Below are 16,157 nucleotides of genomic sequence, written 5' to 3'. Positions count from 1 at the left end.
AAAATATGTGAGATGTTTTTATTAATAACTTTGTTCACAAATAGAAACAGTTTAAACAGGTAAAAACCTTTAAAGAAAGTCTCCTTAAAGACAACAAATAACATTATTTTTCCTTCAGACATTCAGGCTATAATAATATAGCTTCGCTGCTACCTCCTCTATTACCGCCTAATGCAGCCTACTGTACACATTTGCCTTCAACAACAACAGGTTATTTATACAAATATAACGTTTTAACAAATACATTATCTCAGCGGATAATTAAAAATACAGGCTACACCAGTAAGCCCGCGTTTGAGAAAAATATAAATCAGCATTTTAAAAAATAACAAATATCAAAATAAAATGTGCAAAATACATTTTGTTCTATAGGCCTATAATGAAAAATCTAAATGTTTAAGTTGCTCAAAAAATTTGCTAAACATTCAGAAAACATTTGATGCAATTTCTAAATGAGTTTGTGCATTGAAACAGGGCCTTCATTTGAAAGAGTTAAAGTGGACCGAGTCGCTCCAAAAGTCTCTCCAGGCGAATCTGGAGGCCGCCGCGGTGGGAAAGTGCTGGTACCTGGGAGGAAGGGCGACCGGGGAGGGATGATGCTGCTGCAGAGACGGGTAGGCCAAGGGGAAGGGTACCGCATGAGAGGGGGGAGGAGGCAGACAGCCGCTTTTCTCCGTGTCCAGTAAGCAGGTGTGAAAAGGTTTCCCATCGCGCACCAGGATCGGAACGACGAGCCTGCGCAGCACCGGCGGCGGCTGCACGATCTCCACGTCCGGCAGCAGCAGCGCTCCGTCCGCCCGGCCCCTCTTCATCTTGTAGCGGTGGTTCTGGAACCAGATCTTCACCTGGGTCGGCGTCAGGCTGAGCAGCCGGGCCAGCTGCTCCCTCTCCGGGCCGGACAGGTAGCGCTGCTGGCGGAAGCGCCTCTCCAGCTCCAGGGTCTGGGCCTTGGAGAACAGCACCCGGCGCTTCTTGCTCTTCTTGCTCTTGTCGGGCTCCGAGTCCAGGGACGAGTCGTCCGGCTTGGTTGAGTCCGGGGAGGCCTCGAGGCTGCCTTCATCGGAAGCTGCAGTGATAAATAGGTCACAGGTTAGCCCACATATCTATTGATATAATGTGATAATAAAGATTTATTCTAGACATTTTCTGTTCAAATCCACCCATTCATCAATGTATTTTATATATCTATCTACCCATATATCTATCTATCAGGATACAGTTTACAGAATTTTTCACAAGATATCTGTAATTTAGACACGAGGGTATCACAGTGCAGTTTCAAAATAAAACTGGTTCAAATAAAAAATAGCAATAAAGATGCTATAACGAACGGATGAATGTTTTTTTTTATTTTTTTAATGCTGACATTTATCAAACCCAGCATCAGCATCACCACCCATAGCTGTAAAGGCTTCAGACGTGTACTTACATATGCAGGGGCTGCGGTCGCACTCCATCATCCAGGAGGTGTAGGGCGAGCTGGAGGAGCAGGAGGAGTACACCGGGGAGGACCGCGGCGCTGCCTCCGCATCCTGCTCAGGCAAATCCAGGATGCTCCTGACGGAAAAACTGAACTTGGTCGGTGCAGCCATCGCGCGTCCTTTCGTCCTTTGCAAATCCGTGGTATATCGGTGTTAAATAAAAACACACTCAAAGTAAAGTCGGAGTCCAAGGAGGAGAAATGAAAAAAAAAACAACAACAAAAAAAGAGAGCCGCAGCGGATCGTGTCCACTTTACGCGCTGTCCAAACAGCAGCTCTGTGTGCACTGCGCTCAGTGTTTACACAAACAGCACTCCATAAGCTGCAAACACAAGGCTGCGCTCTTATAAAGCCTCCTCCTCCGCTGAGTACCTGAATGGCTGGAGTGCTGTCACCCAATGACGGTAGGTGTGGAGGCTCAGAGAGAAGAAGAAAAAAAAACCTCAGAGCGTCAACAATGAGCGAAGGAAACACTCGTCATCATTACAGATTCGTCCCGTATCGTCAAACTGGGAAACAGATAATGGTAATTGTTGGAGCTGAATCACGTCTTGGGTGGCAACTGACAACAGAGCCCGTCCCATCATCACCCCCCCCCCCCACACACACACACACACACACACACACACACACACACACACCACCACCCTCCTCGTCCCCCCTCCTCTCTCTCCCTCCCTCCCTCCCTGACTCCTCTCACCCAAACAACGTGTCCAGCATTTACATACAAAGTGAGCAATTAGCCTGATGCCTGCGAGTTGATTTAACTAATACGTCCATTAGAGGCGTATTAATTGCCGGCGTGAGAAATGTAGAGGTTTATGGTGGATGGAGGATTCCCAAACATGTGGGGTTGTTCCGGAAACGTCTCATGTCTCATACAGAGGGTTCCCAACAACAGGAAGTTTTCTTACATTGCATTTGATTTTTCGTTCAGTGACATTTATTTGTGGACAAACTTAAATAGAAAACATTTCAACATTTAAAATAACGCGCTGCAATGTAGCCTATGAGCAGATTTGAGTTTTTATAATAATTCTCATCATTATGACCTGCAGACATAAGTGGACATTGGCTTATAATAACAACTAATACCAACACAACAAAAGGGTTGTAATATGAGACATTTTTCTTCATAAGAGAAGTTGGTAAGTAATAAAAACTCAAATATGTCCTAATATCTGCTCACATCTGTGTTACAAGTCAGTTCTTATATGTCTAAAATGGGCTTTTAAAAGTATAAATGTAATGATTGTATTGCAGAAGTAAATTGGCTGTACGATAAATACTTTTTTAAACATGTCTATTCAGTTTTTGACAAAGTGGAGCAATGACTGATCACTGCTGACAGGATTTTGTTCATTGGTAATCAAGATAAATTATCATAATTACTCATGCCTCAAGCGCACAGGCCCTAAATGGAAGCACTGTGGCTTCCACTGCGATATTTTTTGTCGTGTTTTCTTTTCTTATTTATTATCAAAACTTTTTTCTTTTCTTTTCTTTTCTTTTTTTTTTTTAAATAAAAATGATCCTGTAGTAAACAGCAGACCATCCTCTGCTCCACCTGACGCCTACATGCTCATATCATGGCTCTTTTTTTGTGTCCATGGAAACATATAAAAACACATTAAATGCAAAGCCTGAACCCAGCCTTATGTGGGGGCTGTGATTTTTCTCTCTATTTGATATTGATATCGGCCCTCATCCACTTCAGCGAGGTGCATGAGGCCGGGGAGGAGAGCGCTGGTGGTGGACATGCTTCCCCAGTCGTCCTGGGTGGTCGGACGAGAGGGAACACAAATACATGCCAACCAGAGGAGGGGAACAAAAGGAGAAAATGTAGCCCCGCGTCCGAGACCCGTTGGAAGCATTTGTTCCAGTCAAGATTTTGCATTTGTTCAGTCCCGCAATAATGCCTGATTGACGCCCCGGCACAATGTCCTTTAACTTAGCAGGATAAATCCGAGCTTGTTCCGTGTTGTCATGGTTTTGAATGGAGCTGAATAGGATCTGGGACACTATCTACTGCTCTGCGTCTACTGCCGCCAAGTCTATAGTCGGGAGCAATATTACATGTGTGATTCAGGACGTATTAAATTCCTTTTAGATTTTCAGAGATCAGCACAGTCAGTGACCTGTATCATTCTCCTGAAATGGCCTGACAACAGCCTTTATCTCCGCTCCTTTTTACGCACATTACGCACGGATGTTTCCTTGGAAAACAAACAACTTGAAGGAACTTTTAAGATAAAAATTTGGTGTCATCATGGAAAACCAACAGGACCAAATCCTCCCCCTGAGCATCCTGCCTGTGCACACATCGGCCTCCGAGTGGTTGACAAACACCAGCGGATTACAGTATAGTGCAGGTTTGCTGGAGTGGGCGGTTTACAGAGAGCACTCGATTGGAGAGCAAAAACAACGTGAAGGCAAAGAGAAGTCATGTCCAAAGAGCGGGAATTTTCTCTGTCCACAATGACCCAGCAGCCCCTTAATCTATTTAACACCCACAGGCTTCAGCCAGAGAGGGTCCTCTGCAGCTCCCAAGAGCTCTCCACTGCCAAATATTTACTCTGTTGTTCAGCTCTCCATTCCCAATCCCTCCTCAGCCAAATGCAGATTTCCCCTCACAAGGTTCTGGAGTCAACAGCTGAAGTGACAGTTTTAACACATTAGACCTGAGCAGCCGCAGGAGCTCAGAAACCCCTGCCACCAAACTCTGAACCACAGAGGCTCATATAGTCTATTACTGAAATGATACAAGTTTAGTTATTGCACACTGCTTCACTCAACATGTCTTTTGCATCTTGTTGCTTGGTGCACATACAGAGGTTGATAGTAGAAGACAGATTTCACAGTCATCTGATGTGGAGCAGCTCACTTTAAATCTGAGGTCGACGCCTGCACATCAGCATGATTCCTCACATCATATTTGGAAGTTGATTTTGTACCTTCATGCATCTTGAGAATGAAACCTTTCAGTTTATTAGGAGATCTTATTATCGTCATCTTGTGTCCTGCAGTTAATCTTTTAAAATAGCTTTTCCATTATTTTTCCATTGAGATAAAAGGAGTAGGTCTAATTTAAAGGACTTTCTTTAACAAGGGAATCGAACTTGGTGTGTGGAAACGCATCTCATGAAATACAAATTACACACAATTATTATTACAATATGAACACAGCTTAAAATCAAAGGAAAGTGTACCTTTTCTAAAGTTGTCCCCTGACAACATCCAAATTAAATTATATCTTGTTTTAAAAACATGTTTGTTTGACATGTTTTAACATGTGTATCCTGTTTTTGTGGGCTATATACGTACACTTACCTCCAAACAATAAATTAATATTTAGGGGATAGGCTACTTCAGCTTTTCGTATTGTGCTGACATGAAGTTTGGTGGCTCAGAAGAGTTCAATTTCTTTTTTTGCAATTGAAAATACGTTCCCTCTCAAAAGTAACCTTTGATATGGGTATGGGTTGACTATTCAGTTAAATCAGTCATCAATCTTAAATGGCCTCTTCTTTCAAACCCCACATCTTCAGTTTGTAACTTAAGTTTTTCATTAAATATCTGAGGTACCAAGCCAATGTTGAGATAAACAACAGAAGATGCACAGCTGTGTTCACCAGTGGTAGTTTTTTTAATATATATATATATGTATATAATGAATAAACTAAGCTGCATGTGTAAGATCAGGTGGATTGTCCCTTTAACTCCTGATTCGAGCGCTAATATTAGATGTTACCACTTAACCTCCTGCAGTAGGCCGACATGTACACTTGCTATTCCAGAGTGGATCAAATGGTAAACGAGTGAAAGAGATAAATCCCTGAGACGTTTATCTGATTCCAAGTCACACTGATTATTCATCACCTTAACAGCCACAATGACCCCTCTGTTTGTCCTGGATGTGGAGGCTCAGTGTAGCATGATGCTCCAGCAGCTGCACCTGCTGCTGGTGTCCTCTCTCTTCCCTCCCTGTCCTGTAAATATCATTAGCATTTTGGAGAGGGGCTGTGGGGGATAATGACTTGGCGGCCACATCACTCTCCCTCTCTTCTCTGTCTGTCTGCAGTAAACTGGGGTCTTGTGAAGCTGCTTGACCATGCAGCAGCAGCAGCAGCAGCAGCTGTGTGTTTGCTGCTCAGTCTCACTGTGTCAAAGAGTCAGGTTTGTTTAAACGCTGCTTTAAGACACAAAACCACTGTGTGCCCAGAGGATTTTCATAACGTTGTTAAAACACGGGATGGAAAAGGGAAACAGATCCCGGATCATTAACAGGTATATTATGACGTTATTTAAATAGTGTGTTTGAGTGTACACATTGAGGAAAGCCTATTAATACCACAGATCTTATAGTGGATCTTGACAAAAAGCACAATATATTCTCAATAGGCTTTGAGATGATTTAATCTCAAACCTTAATCATGTATTGAGATACTAGTTATTAACATCAATAAATTGCATTTTTTTAAAAACTTCTTTGTCATCAACTGAAGAAACAAAAGAAAAGAAAATGAATCATTGATTATTTATCTCGATTACCAATTGGTATTGTGTCACCAATGAAACATCGAAGGTTGTAAAATATTTCCCTTAGTGGACACTGAATAAAACACAGCCAACTACCGGAAATGAAATAATGAAATAGCACTTACTTTTTTCTTTTTTTTTTTTACAACCAAGCTGCTTCCATATGGGCCATCACCACAGTCTGTCACTGCTGACAGGAAGCCCAGCGGGTTGATTGATTAATGATATCAGTTCTGTATGGGAAACGACACAACCACTGAACATTTAGACATCAGGAAAGGTCAGAGATAAAAAAAAAATAAAAAAAACAGCTTTTAAAAACAGTTTAACTGTGAGCAGCCACTCTTTTCTAACCAGAATTTTTTTTTTTACTGTGGTCATTTTGAAGAAGGCTGTATTCAACAACTCTTTATTTACAGCCAACTACAGTACATAGTTGCTTTACTCATTGGTGTCACAGAAATGTTTTCAACTAACAAACTGAGTCCACTTAGATCAACACAGGCTCTGTAGAAGATCTGCAACCTCTAAAATCCAGATGGTGGACAGTATTTATGTTTTACAGCAGCGGCATTAATCATGAATCATGAATGAATCAACACTGGACACAGACTGTTCTACTAACAGGACTACCCATCATGCCCTGCAGACTTTCTGAGATAAGGTTGTGTGAAGATAAAAAGAGGACCCCTATTAAAAACAGCTGGTGTGCTCCGACTGTGTCGACCTTGTGTTGCACTGTGATAATGAGTCTGTTAAAAATGATGAACTCTCATTTCGTTTTTGAAGAGACATCTGTGATCTTGGTCTCGTCTCTTATAAAATACTTCCTGAATGTGAAACATCTTAATGCTGAGGACAAAACATCTTCAGACACTGAGCGGTCGTCCCTGCTCATGATATGTATGATCCTTGGTTGCCCTCTACAGGACACACATTGAAATTGACAGAGGCCACTCGCACCCCACCCCCCAACCCCCCAACCCCCACCCCAAACCCTCATCCTACCACTACACATGGTTCACTACACACAACAGCAGCTCTGCACAAATCACCTGTGTTGGCAAACAGATGCATGGCTGCTCCACAGAAGTGTTTGTTTACATGAGTGTTTGTAACTGCTTCTGATTCTCTGCAGCCTGTTGTGCAACTGTCACTGAGCTCAGTGTGCAGAGAAACATCCTGCACCTCACTGCCTTGCTGAAGGGCACTGGAGCTGTTGTTGAGCTCTGACTGACTGACTGCCCTCAAACGTTTTTACCTACAGCTGAGCTTCCACCCCGACCTGCACATGAGCAGACAGTTGCTGAGCCCACAGGCCTTTTCAATATTGGAACAAATCAATCATTAATTGATGAAGTCATTTAGTTTGATTTATTTAAAAAATGTCTGCCAAGTAAAAGACAGAAGAGAAATTCGTTATCTCGACACTTTTTCAGACAAGAGGGAAATTAGTACAAGAGGAATGCACACAGATTTAATGCACTGCTGTGAAGAAAAAAGCCTTTAGGCGCTTCAGATTCTTACCCAGGATTAGGGAAGAGTCCAGTCTCCCTAAATCATCCTGCTGCAGGACCATCAGCCCAAACACACAGCCAGAGTCACAGAGAGCCGTCTGCATTCACAGGGAGAACATGGAGTCCTGTAACACAAGCTGAGCCCACAGAGTCAGTCTGAGATCACATGAAGAGGCAGAAAAAACAGAGGCCGCCTATACCAGCTGTGACACTTTCTCCAACCTGCTCATCAAGTATCTGGAAAAGAAAACTCCAACTGCTAAATTATAATGTTCAAAGCATCTTCACTTTACTTCAACTACCTTAAACTTTTGCACTTTAACTATTTAAAATATAAAAAGATAAGCAACCCAACATGATCATTTACATCCATTCATATGTGGATCAATTTAAATCTATTTGCACTATCTATTAGACTTCACACAGCAGTGTAGTGGGGACTTTTGAATAAGTCCTGACATGTACTTCCTACATGTCCATCAGATGGCGCCACTGTCTTTAGAATAGACAGACTGTGTGGTTCCAGAGTGAGTTGGCTCAGTATCAGCAGCATCAGTGACCCTGTGACAGACAGTGTGAAAGACCAGGACACACAGGGTGAGCATTAAGAAACACACACCCTGCAGCTCCTCGGTTTTATTCTCGATTATTCTAACCAGGGACCAATGAGGGAGTTTTTCTGCTTCAGTTTCAGTCCCTCGGTCCTTTATCATCGGGCCACTCAGTCATGCAGCCTGCACCTCATGGAGGCCTTACATGTCAGGAGTGTCAGCATGCTGCAGGCAGGCCTCAGGGCTGATTTATTGACATCTACAGTAAATAGAAGAGATTATATCTCAGACGTCAACCACAGATGATAAATTATTATAATTTCTATCAGTCCTATTTGCGTATTTTCCTCCTAATTAAATAACAATTCCAGAGGACTGGTGCTCTGACATTACGCCTCTGACTCCTGCCGGCCTGTGTTTGTTTATGAGGATACTGAGCACTCAGTGCGCAGTAATCTAATAACACTGTGTAAAAAATCTGACGTTGGCGCAGCCAAACTGGACTAATTACAGGAATGTTTCTGCGCTTATGCAGGCATCTTAATGGATGAGGAAATTCAATATAACTCCAATCCAGGTTTGACTCAACGATTCCTCAGCCTCGGCGCAGCGCGCGGCGGTGTGGTCTGCATCAACACCCCATTTGCACTTTTCTGCACAAAGGAAATGCCGCGTAAAGGCGCAGTTAAGGTAGAACTCTCCTTTTTTTTCTCCCAGTGTCCTTGGTCCGGGACAAAGAGAGCTCCAAATTAGGGCGGAATGAAATATTTAATACTAATGGATGCCAGGTGCCAGACGAACAGATGTCAAAGTGATGTATGCTTAAAAGTGTCGTAAATATTGTTTCTTTTTGTCCCCTCTCTGCTGAAACCCAGGCCTGGCCTCTGAAACACGACTACATACGTCGTTAACCCGCGTTCGTCCTCATTAAGGCCGCACTAAAGTTACTGCGCCTCTCGGCCCGGGAGAAGTGCTAACCTGCAGAAAGACTTTAATGGTGTCACTGCCGCTCGGGCTGCAAAGGTTAGAGTCATCAGTGCAGGTTATTTTAAAGGCGCCCGAGCAATAGCATCCCCCAACCCCCCACCCCCCAAAAAGCTGCAGCCTCCGCACATTAAAGCTCCATATAGTCTTATCTTATTTGTATCAAGCAGCTGGGGGCGACGGGACTTCCCTCTCCGCCTTTATAAACCGGATTAGTGGCGCTTATGGGTGACAAACTGCTGGGCCTAGTTTCTCAAAGCAGCGGCACACACACACACACACACACACACACACACACACACACACACACACACACACACACACACACACACACACACACACACACACACACACACACACACACACACACACACACACACACACACACACACACACACATATAGGCTATACACACACATTCAGTCAAACACACCATAACTCTCCGCACGTGTGTATCTTATTGCAGATGTCAGTCAGTTTGGGGACAGTTAGTATGAGATGACAGACCTCCAACCCCCTCTGTGAAACAAGAAATCACTGCGTGTCCCCATAATAACCTATTAGTGGTGGTTTGGATTTCCCGCAGGATCTGACTGGGAACAGTAAACCGGGAACTGGGAACATTTGTTTCACCGCTCTGCTGCTTCTCTGCACGGACAATCTGAGCTGCACAGCGGCTCCGCGTCACCGTGCCAGGCTACAGATACGAAAATCCGCCGCGCACTATTTTTTTTTTTGGACCACAAAAGAGGAATCAGTGGCGGATTAGAGCCACGCGGAGTCTCAGTCCAATATCAGTCTGTTCACTGTTGTGTCTCTTGTGTTTTGCACAGTTCAGGTTCACTGATGCAAACTGGTGTGTGATATCAGGTTGCAATGAATTTAAGCGGATGGATTTGATTATTAACAACAAAGCAATAGTAAGGAGATTTCTAACCCACATAATAATAATAATGTGATTGTTCTTCTTCTGGAAAATATTTGAATAGATCAAATTAGATTTTTTAAAACTTTCCAGTCAGTTGTTATAGTCGATTCCTCCATTAAAATGATATTTGTCATGTACTCGTATTACAAATTATACTAATATCTGATAATAGATGCTTTCCTTTACATTAACACAGCAGCGTGTATTGCCTTTTATATTTTTAAACGTTTTATTGTTACTTTTAAATATTATCTTGTGTTATTTCGCCTTCAGTTATGTCAATCATCTGATGAGTGGTGGAAGACTCTGCTATCTGAGCTTTTTAATACAAGTAGTGACGCCACAGTGTAGAGATACCCAAGTCAGTCACACATTCACTATTAAAAAGTATTAAGTACAAAAGTGTGAGCATGAAAATGTGCTTCATCGCCTGGACTGTCCCATTTCTGAATATTGTATACAGGCTATATCACAACACTGGATTAAGATGCATTCACGTGCACATCACGTTAATGTTGCAGGTGTAAATGTGAGGTTAATTTTCATTACTTTATAAACCCTGCTGGGCACCTTGTGAATTTGCCCCCGGAACCCCCCATAATAAACCCAGAATGACTCATTTTGTATTTGTAGATTTTTGTATCAATAATCTTGATCTTGAATCTAAAAAGAACAACTAACTAGTGACAGAGAAGAAAAGCCTAATTGTATTGACATTTTAAAAAAAACTAGATCTGGCTCTCAGCTGCAGGAACCAAATGGAAAAGGGAAAAATCCGAAAGCTAAAAAACCTCAAAAGTTAGTTTCCACCGACTGTTTTTATTTACTGTGAATGATGATGATTTCAAACCTTATCGACTTGTGATTTGATCTTAAGTGACTGAGGTTTTTTTTCATGTAGCTTCTTGCAGCGCTGCAGGATGAAGATTTAATCTGTTTGACGGAGATTAATGCGCCAAAAGAGATGATTGTATAAACTCAGACAAACATGAGATAAAACTAATTACGGAATAAAATATGTGGCATGCGTCTAATTCATTGATTCATTAATTGGTTAACGGAATGAACTCCATCACCACCACCACCACCACCATCATCCGTCTACACAGAGAACAGCTAAATGCAGTTGACAGGCGCCGAGTATAAATACAGAATATAGGTTAAATACTAAAATGTAAAATAAGGATTTCACTGGTTAACTTTTCGATCCTCATGCACATTTCAGAAATGAAAACGTTCTGTTTTTGATCAAACCGATAACAGAACTTTGTTAGGTTTTTTCCCCATATTGATCTCATCGCACATTCGTAATACTTGGTAAAGAGATTTAAACTGTACTGAATGAGGAGTAATTTTTTTTGGAAGTGATTAATTCCAATGGTTAAAACAAGCTTAGAAAAAAAAAGTTTTATAAAATAAACGAGCTGCTGATTTCTGTTTGATTTCGGTTTGTTTTTGGTAAATCACACATCCATTACCCGCCTCTTCTTTCCAACAACATGACGGATCCTGCTGAAGTCCAGCGAGGAGCAGGAGAAGCAGAACGGGTGCGACAAGAAAAATAAATAAGAATAAATAAATAAAAAGCTACTGTTTCGATCCGACTTCATCGAAATCCTGCAGGAACAACCTTGTTTTGCTCCTTTCCTCCCCTCCCTTTTTTTTTTTTTTTTTTTTTGAGTTGACACCAAACAGCCGCAGCCTCAGAGAGCAGGACAGGTAGTCTGTTTAGTCTGAGCTGCACTTATAGGGAAAAAGAAAAAGTTCCGCATGTCTTCACTTGTTGGACATGTGGATATTAAAAAACAAAAAGGTGGTTCAGTGACTTTGCTCACACATGAGGAGGATAGCTGAGGAGGGAGTGCCTGCATGTGCCATCCGCACTGGGAGGTAAACACGCTCAGGTGGATGTGTGCTGCTCCTGTCCTCTAACGACATGGGAGGGAAATGGAGGCCGGATTTATCACCGTGACAAGATCAGACAGAGCTGATGGAGGTAGCCTATTGATCTGTGATTAGCGGCTGAACTCAACTTGTGATCACCAGTAGCTACGAAGATGAACCAGAGGGAAAGGTGTATTTGTCATTCACTCGTGCATATCTACGTATTTACCTGGAAATGACTGATCTCTCCCCCCTCTTCTCCTCCTCCTCCTCCTCCTCCTCAAATCTCGCGGGACGATCGTGACCTTAATGGACCATGCAGAAGTTTTCCTAAAAGAAAGAAAAACAGGCCAGCAGACATATTTCCTATATTTGGCGCGTGCACATTTCTTCCATCATCTTGAGTCAATGAGGACTTTCTAGCCATGAGGAAAAACTCTTGACATGAGAGAAATGAAGCTGTGATGTAAACAGGTACAAGTGCAAACTTCCAGACAGCAGTCACACAGTGTGTTCAGCTGAGACAACAGGCTGCGTTTGCTGCAGATCCCACAAAAGGTAAACACAGAAGCGACTCTGTAAACAAGAGAGAGAGAAAAAAAATCATTAATATGATTAATATGACCACAAATCATCTGATTTGAGAAGTATTAAACGAGCTATTGTGATGACGCTATTGGATTAAGATTAAAATGTAATTGAATAGAATTAAGAACAGATAATTATGTGGATAATTTGGCGGAGATTTGGCTGCAGGTTTCTGCTGCAAACGCGGCCAAGAGAGGACAAGAAACACAATGATATTATTAAATTATTAGTCACAAAATGTCCCTGAAATATGACCAGAGACGGTGTGATGGAAACGCTGCCTTGCCGATTTTTTTTTTTTTTTTTGCACTCAAACCGTAAAAGCGCCAGACACACAGCAGGGCAGTGTGTGTGTGTGTGTGTGTGTGTGTGTGTGTGTGTGTGTGTGTGTGTGTGTGTGTGTGTGCTCACTGTTCAGTCATCTGCCTGCTGCAACTAAATCACCTCACGTCATGCAGGATGTTGCCAAAAATATCATGCAATTCATGACGTTTTGTTGTTGAATAGCAGACACCATCACATCAGTATTGGTCAAACAGCGCGAGAGCTTTCCACGCGCATGCAGGCCGCGGTGTCACAGAGCAGACAGTGCAGGGTGCACGAGGATCAGCCTGCTGCTGCCACCCAGAGCCGGCATGAGATGACTGGAGGAGTCGACCCCCTGTCTCCTATATGGGACAGCCGCTGCGGGACCTCTCAGAGTCACACACACACAAATCTTACACAATTTGTACGGCAAGCGGTGCGTTGCGTTCACGCACAGTATGAACAATCCAATTCGACATGGACGATTTTGGGCTCGTTGAACACTACAGGCATGTGACAGCCATGTAAAGTCTGCAAATCATGTGTGGAGGCCTGTTAGTAAATGGTGTGGCGTTCACGGACGAAGGAAAGATAAAGTAAATAAATAAATAATAAATAAAGTCATTCGAACAAAATAAAAGAGTGGCTCATTACAGATTACTGATACAATAATATACAGTTTATGTTTAACAATACATCCACCACAAGGGCAACTTACTGTATCTTAATGGGATAATGCCAAACATATGAGATTCATTTACCCCCCTTAACTTTTCATATACAATAGATACATTATTATTATGATTAATATTATTTTCATAACTACGTCCATGATCATAATCCTCACCATTAGCCGATGCTAATAGAACAAAATACGTGGTTTTAGTTTTGACACATAAAAACAATAATGAGCTAATAATAGCCTACTAATAATAATTGGTATTATTTGTCTTATTATTATCATTAACGGTCGCTGTGATGGGATGTATTATTTTCTGAGTGTGATAATAACAAAATTTGATTACATTTTCAAGATGATTTCATTGCAATAACCTGCAATCATTTAATTCAAGCAGCGATGTGATGTTGATAATTTCCAGTTGTTGCGTGATGTCATTAATCAGATAAACTCCCCCCGCTGCGCCTGCAGCGTCACACATCCTCAGCTCGGACCATCTATTATGTCCCAGGACCAGGGGGAAGGTGCACGTCCGCTCAGTGCGCGCAGAAGCTGAGGATGGAGCAGTTTGCGGAGACCTTTGATCCCTCGCTGCTGACCTTTTGTTATTTCAGCCACCAGAGGCACCTCAGTGGAAACAAGCTGAGCACGTTTCCCCCACGGTAAACATTATCCTTGACGCATTAGCGGCCTGGGAGCTGAGCAGGGTGGGCAGGTGGAGGCACAAGCAGTGACACGGTGGTGAATTTTAAAAAATGAGCCAACTAAGACCCCCAAGTCGGTCGTCTTAAGCCAAATAACCCTTCATGTAAACAACACAGGCGGCTCTTTGGAGGAGGCGTAAATTTACGCTGACTGACTTGTATTGGTGTTAAGGCGCACACTGTAATCTGTGCAGTTTCAGAGATTTACACCATCCAGGAGAGGTGGGAAAACTAAATAAAATAGAGGAGCAGTGGCTTCCCTCTCCAGCATCCAGCCCACAGAGCTGAGCTGAGCTGAGCGTGCAGAAACAAAAACTGAGAAAGACTTTGTGTACATCTCGGCCCCTCACAGCAGCTCCACACTGTTTAATGTCAGCAGAGCTTTGCAACAATATTCCTAATTGCACGGCTGCATAGGAGCAGTCGTTTGATGTTTACATGCACGTTGATCCCTTAAGGTTGTTCAGAGATGAAGGTCAGTCACGCACCGTGGCCTTTTTTTTGGTAAAATATGACACGAGAAAATCCAAAGCATGTGCCAAACTGGGGAGAGAGAGTGAGGCGCAAAGTTATGGTGTGTGTTTGTTTCTCGTGTCGGGAAGCAACAAATCTTTCTTATTGCTTGCAAGTGGGGGTTTTCTGTGCAGAAACATGTGTGTACATGAGTGCAGAGGCAGTAAAGTGAGGAATAATCCCCTTTTAACATATTTTTCATCAAACTTTGAGCCTCGTGGGTAATTGTGGAAAGGTTAGAACATAAAGGGTAATTTCTTTATCATACAAAGCCTCGAAAAAACCTGCATATCATTGACGCTTGCTGTGCGTAACTGGCTAAAATAGGGCAACACTTGGCCTAAGTAGCTCAAAGTATTAATTAAACAAAAGAAATACATATATTTGAAAATTAAAAAAGATATAATGATCGACTTAAATCAACATCTAAAAGCGTAGTGTTCGTTTGCATACATTCAACACAGCCAGATAATATTTAAAATCACATTGGCACGAGGGTCAAATCTGGCGGTGGCTTCAATTATTTTCAGATTATGTGACCAGGCAGCTTCGCTTCAGAGATTCAACATGTTTAGCCTCATTTTCAGTCAAACACCATCCAGCGACAGACTTTGTTTTCTCGTGTGTTTTACACAGGTATAGTGTAACGGTCGATGCTTGATGCGTTAAAGAAAGTAGCAGAAGAAACACGGGCGCCAAATATGAAAAAAGTGATAATCCTCGTGTGCACGAACAAACTACCAAACATCACCAACAGCCAACTGCATTACTCAAAACCAGTCGTTCATTTCCTCCCATTTCCTTAATGATGCCATTTAAAAGGTTGAGATGAATGGTGGTGAAGTGGAGCGTAAAGCCACCCCAAGTCAGGTTTTCCCACCTTTTTCTGTTTTCATAGAGGTGGGCGCTTTATTTATTTTATTTTGAAAGGAATAACCCTTGTGATAAAAAAAAAAATATGAGCATAAATGCAATTAATGTAATCAAAACGTGGGCTCAAAACACACACAGATATTCGCTTTTCTGGATATTTTAATAGATATATATTTGAGATATTTACCTGAGACTGTTTCCTGCTGTATCTTGTTGTATTTTATTTTATTTTTTGCGCAATTATTTTTGTGCCACATCTAAGTCCTAAAGGTGAAGATCTAATCCATAAAAAATCTTGATATTGCTTTATACTCACCCTGTCTGTCTCAATAACAAACGCATTCATGGTGGTATATCCCCAGCTTCGCTTTCTGATGATGGGAGAGAGCGGAACGAGGAGGAGGAGGAGGAGGAGGACTTGTGGAGGAGGGGTGGTGGGGGTCTCTCTGTGGACCTGTCACGTCAAACTTTTGGACCAATGGTAAGTCAGCTCCTCGCAATCTCGAAAGTCCATTGGCAAGACGAGCCAATCAGAGGGGGAGAAGCGTTGGAAGTCCAGCCTCCTGATTTCAACAGATTGAAATGTAAGCCTGTCTCCAGCGCCGTCAGG

The 16,157-nt window shown here is 42.4% G+C and overlaps 1 protein-coding gene across 1 annotated transcript; it reads right to left on the bottom strand.

The window, feature by feature from the left end:
* nkx2-9 (NK2 homeobox 9) lies at positions 1–1,800 on the bottom strand. The gene is made up of 2 exons (XM_085767205.1): positions 1,430–1,800; positions 1–1,066 (listed from the first exon to the last, which is right to left on the bottom strand). The coding sequence occupies exons 1-2, from the start codon at positions 1,590–1,592 to the stop codon at positions 480–482; spliced, it is 750 nt and encodes a 249-aa protein (XP_085623331.1). The 5' UTR covers positions 1,593–1,800; the 3' UTR covers positions 1–479.
* Positions 1,801–16,157: the final 14,357 nt, after the last annotated feature.

The sequence above is a fragment of the Trachurus japonicus genome, chromosome 22 (genome assembly GCF_045865225.1).
Source record: "Trachurus japonicus isolate A0001 chromosome 22, Traja_1.0".
In the NCBI taxonomy this organism is placed as follows: Eukaryota; Metazoa; Chordata; class Actinopteri; order Carangiformes; family Carangidae; genus Trachurus; species Trachurus japonicus.
This window is presented reverse-complemented; position numbering and strand designations above follow the sequence as displayed.